Below are 7,172 nucleotides of genomic sequence, written 5' to 3'. Positions count from 1 at the left end.
TGGCTGGGTGTGAAGCCCGGTGTGTGTTTGCACAGGCGCCCAGTGCAGCGCCCAGGTCTCTGCTGTGTGCTCGTGTGGGTGCCCAGCGCAGTGTCCTGGGCCCCGGTTCACGTTGTTCTGGTGCAGTGACCCGAAGCCTGGCGTGTGCTCCTGTGGGTGCCTGGCAGGGTGCCGTGCCCCAGCCTGTGCTCCTGTGGGTGCCACTGTGATGTAACAGCACCAGGAGCCAGCCCGTGTCTGTACGAGTGCCCAGCACCGTGACAAGGAGGAATGACCCAGCCTGGGCTGCGCTTCTGGCTTTGGTGGGACTGGACCGGAGCCCCTGCTCCCTCCCCAGCACTCGCCCTCTGCTGATGGAGGTTAAAGGAGTTGGCCCCAGCTTCACATCTCCACCGACATTTTCTTTCCGTTCTCAGTAAAAGCGACGATGCCGATATGGGTGGTTCTTCTTTCGCGGATCATAATGAAGGAGAAGCAGACGACGAAGGTGCGGACAGGTTTGCTGAGGTTTCTTCTCTTGGCGGTGGTTGTGGTGTGCTCTGCGGGCGCGATCAGGACAGCCCGCGCTTTGGTTAGCTGGGTGGGTTTTGTGACTGAAATCAGATTGCACAGGATTTGACAAGTTCCTTTTCCTTTTGTTGCGAATGTAAAGAAAAGACACGGAAATGTTGAGCAAGGCGATGCTCTCTGATGCCCTGCAGTTGTTACAGCGTGTGTTGTCCTCACTGGATTTCTGCAAACTGTAAAAGTCAATCCCTGGTTCTGTTGCTATGTTCCTTCTCCTCCTTTCCTCCCCAAATCACCGGCGTGTGTAAACTCTGTTGAAATGAAACTCCTTGGGAGAGGTGTGTTACTCCTCTCCCTTCCTCTTCCAGGTGTACTTGTCTCTGATCCCCATAATAACCGGGGTCCTGTTGGCCACCGTCACGGAACTGTCCTTCGACATGTGGGGACTCATCAGCGCGCTGGCTGCGACTCTGTGTTTCTCACTTCAGAACATCTTCTCAAAGAAGGTAACCCTTCTGCTGCTCCAGCAGTGCTCAGCGGCATCACCCTTTAGCAGGACCCTCCAGATTTTCCAGTACATTTATATTTTTTAACTGTTTTTTGAGTTCTTTGTAGTCAGAGTTGCCCAAAGTAAAGGTTGGTTATTTTGTGTGCTGTTCCCTGCAGCACTTCCACACGTTGAAGCTGTGACCCTGAAAATTGGGTGGAACGCAAGAGTTTATTCTAACCTTTTCCTTACCTCCTCGGCGTGGGTATTTTTCTTCCGCTGGCAGTTCCATAGTGCCAGCGGTTCCCTTGAACGCTTGTAATGCGTCTCGCTGCATCAGATCCTCCTCTGCAGCGAGGGAGTCGGTGACAGCACTGGGCACTCCCTGAGATCTTAGAGATCAACAGAAAGTGCTTGAATCTGTTCAGTAACAAAACGGTTTCTGGTTCGTGGAGCATTTTAAATGTATTATTAGCCTGTTAATTCTAGGCGTTACCACTCCAGAAACCATCATTTTTCAAATGCACATCTGTTTTCCCGTGGTCATGCTTACAGGACAGTCATCCTTATTTTCACAATTTGTCTGTTGTCTAAAGCCGTTGCTGTTACCTGGCTCCTGAATCTCCGCTGTCAGCGTGGGCAGCAGCTGAGGAAAAGCTGTTTAATCGTGTTTTTTGTCAGGTCTTGAGAGATTCCCGAATACATCATCTTCGGCTGCTGAACATACTGGGGTGCCACGCCGTGTTCTTCATGATCCCCACGTGGGTTTTGGTAGATCTTTCGTCCTTCTTAGTAGAGAACGACCTGGTAAGTGTCGCATTTGAGAAACTGGTCGCTATTAAGACAGAAAAGAGAAAACAAACACGCACCACCCCCGTGCCAAAAAAGCGCACTTCAGTGTGTCTGTGTGGTTCCTCCTCAGCGTGGAAGGAGCTGTTGTGAAATACCTGCAGCGCGTTTCACAAAACAGCATCAAAAATAAGCCTAGTGTGTTCGGCGAGAGTTCAGGCAGGGGTGAGGAGGGGAGCTCGTGGGACTGCCCGAACCTTGGGAAGCAGTAGCTGGTGCCAGGACTGAATGCGCCCGGAATGGAACGTGTGTTAGGAGTTCCCCCCGGGGTGGTAGCCGCGTGGTGTAACCCGCTGGGTGCCTCTCCAGAGGCAAGTTGCTGATGTTCTTCCTCCCAGAGGCAGGTACGGAGTGACTCAAGTTGTATTTGTGTTTCTTTGTCTCTTATCTGAAACCTGAGATAATTTTTTTCCCTGCGCTGTTTGTCTTTGTAACAGAGCACCATGTCTCATTGGTCCTGGACCTTGCTGCTGCTTATCATCAGTGGCTTCTGTAACTTTGCCCAGAACGTCATCGCCTTCAGTATTCTCAACCTGATCAGCCCGCTGAGCTACTCTGTCGCAAATGCCACAAAAAGAATCATGGTCATCACGGTGTCCCTTATAATGCTTCGCAATCCGGTTACAAGCACCAACGTCCTCGGGATGATGACAGCCATCCTGGGGGTCTTTTTATACAACAAGGTGCGGCCTTGGTCTGTTGGTTTATTCAGGACTCTCACTCGAGTAGCCCCGAGTTACCTTTTGTACCACGAGTTAACAGCCGGCAGTTAACAAAACCGTGAACTGCCCGGCATAAAACTTCATTGCAGAGGAGGTTCATGAATCACCCGAGCGCAGCACTCGGGCACTAAACTGAATGGTTTGTCCTCTGGGTACATGGGTAGCGAGGTCGTATCAAAGAAAAACATTCTCTTTCCTTCTTTCCTAGACAAAATACGATGCAAACCAAGAAGCAAAGAAGCAGCTACTTCCTGTTACAACTGGAGACCTCGTGAATTTGGAGCGGCATCGAAACACTCCCGAGAAGTCTCAGAACGGACTGACGGCGTTTGCACCACACGGAGACTATCAGTACGGTCGAACCAATATCTTAACAGACCACTTCCAGTATAACCGGCAAAACTATCCAACCAGCTACAACCTAAACCGGTTTGATATCTAGAATCCTGGCGAGCAGGTACAGCCGGTGATGTCAGCGTGTCCCCAGCATTACCAGGAACGTTCAGTACATCCGTGAATGTAAAGCCATTTTATTGTACAGTTTTTGCAGAGGGGAAGTTGCATGTGTAGCGAGAGCGGTACTGACCTGCACCTCCTGCCCCGCGGAGCTTGAACGCGGAACAGCGAGAGCTGAGCTGGAACTAACTGCCCAGCGTGGCTCCTGTCCAGAGATTGGGGTGGAAAGCACCTGCAAACCTCCAGAGCGAAATCCCTGCAGTCACTGCTCCTGCTCGGTCTGTCAGCTGATGATTCTTTTGGCAGCTGAATCCTGGCCAGTATCTTGTTTCCACGCTGGTAACGTCACCTTTAGTTTGTTCTCTGATGTTTTAATGGTACTTTCTTTTAACGAAACTCCGAAAGAAGTGAAACTAAGGCGAACTTCTGGTTACCAGGATTTGTCGGTGTGAGGATTGACTTTCCCGTGTCGGTTGCATATGGGTAGACCTGCATCCACCTCTGCGAAGCGCTATGAAACGTCACGTGGGTGTTATCTGCTTTTGTGCCTATGCCTCAGTTGTCGATGACAAACCAGAAGTGTTGCTGACAGAGCGGACGGTAGGAAGATCAATCTCTTCAGGACACACACTTCAGGTGTAGAGGAGCAGAACCATCTAAAAGCGCTGCTGTCCCCATCACTGCAGACCACAGACACGGCTTAAGATCCTCATTGTGCTCTGAGCGATGTCGTCCTTAACTTCAGACCTGGCTCTCCCTCAGCAATACGGAAAACACCTGCACAAATAAAGCGTTTGGAATAATACGATTTATTTTTTTTACTTGCTTCACACCTGTTCTTCCAGAATTATTTCGTTGCTGTAGAAATGGAAAGGTTTAAGGTGTTTTCTTCTCGGTTTTACGCCTAACTTATGCTCTGTTACATGATTGATACATTGTGAATGCATTAATGGAGCAATCAGCATTCTTGACTGGTTCTAAGTCTATCTGTTTAGCCCCTGAATTTTAAGTTTCTTAATTCCTGCGGTTGGCGTTGCTGTGTGCATTTAGCCTGACTTCCACTTTCTGCTGAAAGAAGTTAAATTTCAGATCCTGCTCTGTGTCTGCAACTCCTCTGGCTCCAATAGTAAGTTAAAATAATTTGGATCAGCAGTAAAGAGGGAATTTATGGTCAAGAAGAGCTGACTCTGTTAGTATAAATGAATGGTCTTAATTCTAGACGAATTGATTGTTGTGTATCAGGAAAGGAAAGAAAGCAGCTGCACTTGGGTGTCAGTGAAGCGGATTGTTACTGTTGTTATTCCGCAAAAGAAGATTTTAGGAGCCTTCTTTCTGTACCAGAAAAGCTGTTATACAGTGGACTTGCGAAGGCGTAAGTATTACATTTTTACTGGAGAGGTATTAGACCCCAGTGACAGAATTCAGGGTGTGGAACAGAACACTCCCTCTGCTTATTTATTACTTTAAAAATTACCATTTCTGATGATTTGGCTCCTTTCTGGATAATAAAGAAAATAAATTATTTTTAGGAGCAAAGTCAACCTGATCTTACTCTTCTGGCTGGCTTTGGAGGCAGGTCTGGCGTCTGCCACCCACTGTGCAGTCCAAAAGAGGAAATGGTCCCTCCGAAACTTCAGAGGTGGGTTAAATATGCTGCTAATGTTTGTGAGCAGAACTTCCTCGGCTTGACTGGAGTTGAATCTGTTCATGCTAGGGTAGAACTTGGGCTTTTAGTTTAGAAAATCTACATAACTTATTCCCTAACCCCAGTTAACAAGGACATGGTAATGAGGAGAAGCATCCTTTCAGGTGAAACTTCCTTTGCCTGTTCCAGTGTCATGTATAATGATTTCCCTTTAATAAGGGAAGGTGTAAAAGGTCTGTTCCTGAGGCTCACTTCCCGATAATAAAGTGCTTTTACATTCATGTGAAAAGGACTGTTGGACTCTGCATCTGGACTAGGTCCTGGCTCTGCAAAAGGGTGAGGTAATCTAGGCTGAGATATTCCAGAGGGGCTGAAGTTCTCCAGCTGCTTTCAGAGGGAGCTGGCTGTAAACTGTTAGACTGTGCAAATGCTTAATTCTGTTCTTTTCTGTGCCTCAGTTTCCCATTTGGAAAATGGAGACAATTTTTCCCTACTTCATAGGGGGTGAAATACCAGAGAAAAGTAGCAGGGGCCCCCAGGGATGTTCATCTGTACATCTTCTGGTCCGCCTGCTACTGCACCCTCCTCGTACAGCTGGAACTGCTCCCTGCAGTAAAGCTCCACACACTTTATTCACAGATCAGAGGCGTTATTAAATAGATTTGGGTGGTTTCCTTTTAAAGAACGCGAGCAGATCTTTTTTGTGACTTTGCAAAGCAGGCTTGCACCGCGCACTTAGTGTGGCCAGTCTTCAGCTCAGCTTTTTCTGTCAGGAGTTCGGCAGCAGGGGAGGGATTTCTGCGGAACAAACCTTGTCCCAAATTCTGGTCAGGGCTTGTGGCTTCGCCACATCTCTGAAACCAAACCGCTGTACTTGCAGAGCCAGGCAGGACCGACCCGGAATGGGGATATCGTCCCTTTAGGGCCCGGAGAGGGAGTCTCTTCCCTGGAGAATGCCCAGCGGTGTTCATGCTCTTCTAGTTCAGGTCTGTGGTCAACAGGGATCATTTTGTTTTGGTGGAACTTGTAATTAAAACGGTTAAAGTGAACTGGCGACAAGCGGCGGTTTGGCTGAGTACCAGAATCCGAGCCCTTAAGCAATATTGCCCACGTCCAGGAACAGGAGTTGTCTGATACGTTGGAATACGTGTTTTAATCTTGGACCCCTGCGAGATGTTGTTTGGTGAGGAGACGTATTTGTTTTACCATGGTTGTAAATTAATGACGTGTTCAACTGTGTACATAGGTCTGTAGAAAGTACAGAAACACTGGAATAAAAAGGGCATATCTAGACAACCGTGTATAATGGCCCTGTTATTACATCAGAGCGAAGGGGGTTGGTTTGGGGCTTTTTCCTGCAGGAAGCTTTGGGAGTGGCCCCTTGCGAGAAACCGGGTTAATGTTTTGCCATGTGGGTGTGATCCCGGCTGGACCCGTGGGCTGAAACAAGGGTGGCGCTGACGCCGTACAGTGTTAGGCCACTGTTCGCTGATATCCTTAGAAACGATTCGATTTCCAGTGTGCATTTCTAACATACGTATAAATACATCCAAAAATGGGGGAATTCCTCCCAGACCAGTCCTGGATAGTTCTAGAAAGGCCAGTGAGAAAGAACCCAGTCTCTGCCCGGGCTCTCTCCCAATAGCTCTGTGGAGTATTTCATCCTCTGCCAAGAGACCCTCAAAACACGTCCCTTGCAGATTCAACCCTAGTGCCCAGTAGCGATTAGAGCATCTTTATCATCTGGTAAAACGCTTGTGGTTCTTAAATTCCTGAATGCTAAATAAAACTGAGGCAATACTTTGGCTTTGTAGGTGTGCAGTGGTTTGTAGTAGTGTTGGTAATCTGGGGTCCGCTCACGCTGGTTCCTGAAGCTCAAGACCTTTTCTCTCTCGTGTGTATGTTCAAACCCATGTTTCTCTGATGTAGCATTTTGCAGCAGAAGAAACTTCTGCCATGTAGCTCTTTGTGAAAAAGGTGCAATATAAATAAAGGGAAAGTTTTGTTTTTCTAAGGCTTCTGTTTCTGAGCCGTGTTGATAAGCTGATAAAAGAAATTCTGAAATCCCTTTGTGGTGGTGGGACAGGCCGGTAAAATGCCTTTGTTACCTGCGAGCTGACAGGGGTGTGATACGAGCACACACATGTGCCGGGGGCGGTCACCAAGTGAGCACCTTTGTCTTGTCTTCCTGCTCTTTAAACTCTGTCCTTCCGTGAAGTTCAGGTCATCGCTCAGGGTCGTGGATTCCCTGCGACGCGCCCCTGTTGCTGCTGGAGCTGGGATCCCTTACGGGTGACGGGATGAAGCCACGCTGGCGTCTCCCAGCTCCTGGTGCTCTTTGGTGGCTAAAATAAATCAGGGGGCGGCAGACGCCTCTGTCAGGTACCTGGAGCTTGTGGGGCGCTTTGAGGATAAACCGTTGCTGCGTGCTGAGGGTCGTGGCAGCCTGGACAGCGACTGCGTGGGCTCCGCCGAGCAACGGGGGCGTGTTTGTGCTGGGATGGAA

At 48.7% G+C, this 7,172-nt stretch overlaps 1 protein-coding gene across 1 annotated transcript; it reads left to right on the top strand.

Annotated features, from left to right (window-relative positions):
• The first annotated feature begins 418 nt into the window (after window positions 1-418).
• SLC35E1 (solute carrier family 35, member E1) lies at window positions 419-3,007 on the top strand. Its single transcript, XM_010131800.1, has 5 exons — window positions 419-487; window positions 876-1,013; window positions 1,676-1,801; window positions 2,281-2,526; window positions 2,774-3,007. The coding sequence occupies exons 1-5, from the start codon at window positions 428-430 to the stop codon at window positions 3,005-3,007; spliced, it is 804 nt and encodes a 267-aa protein (XP_010130102.1). The 5' UTR covers window positions 419-427.
• The last annotated feature ends 4,165 nt before the right edge of the window (window positions 3,008-7,172 follow it).

Source organism: Buceros rhinoceros, unplaced genomic scaffold (assembly GCF_000710305.1).
Source record: "Buceros rhinoceros silvestris isolate BGI_N320 unplaced genomic scaffold, ASM71030v1 scaffold45362, whole genome shotgun sequence".
NCBI lineage: Eukaryota > Metazoa > Chordata > Aves > Bucerotiformes > Bucerotidae > Buceros > Buceros rhinoceros.
The sequence above is the reverse complement of the archived record's forward strand: the minus strand, read 5'-3'. Positions and strand labels throughout refer to the sequence as shown.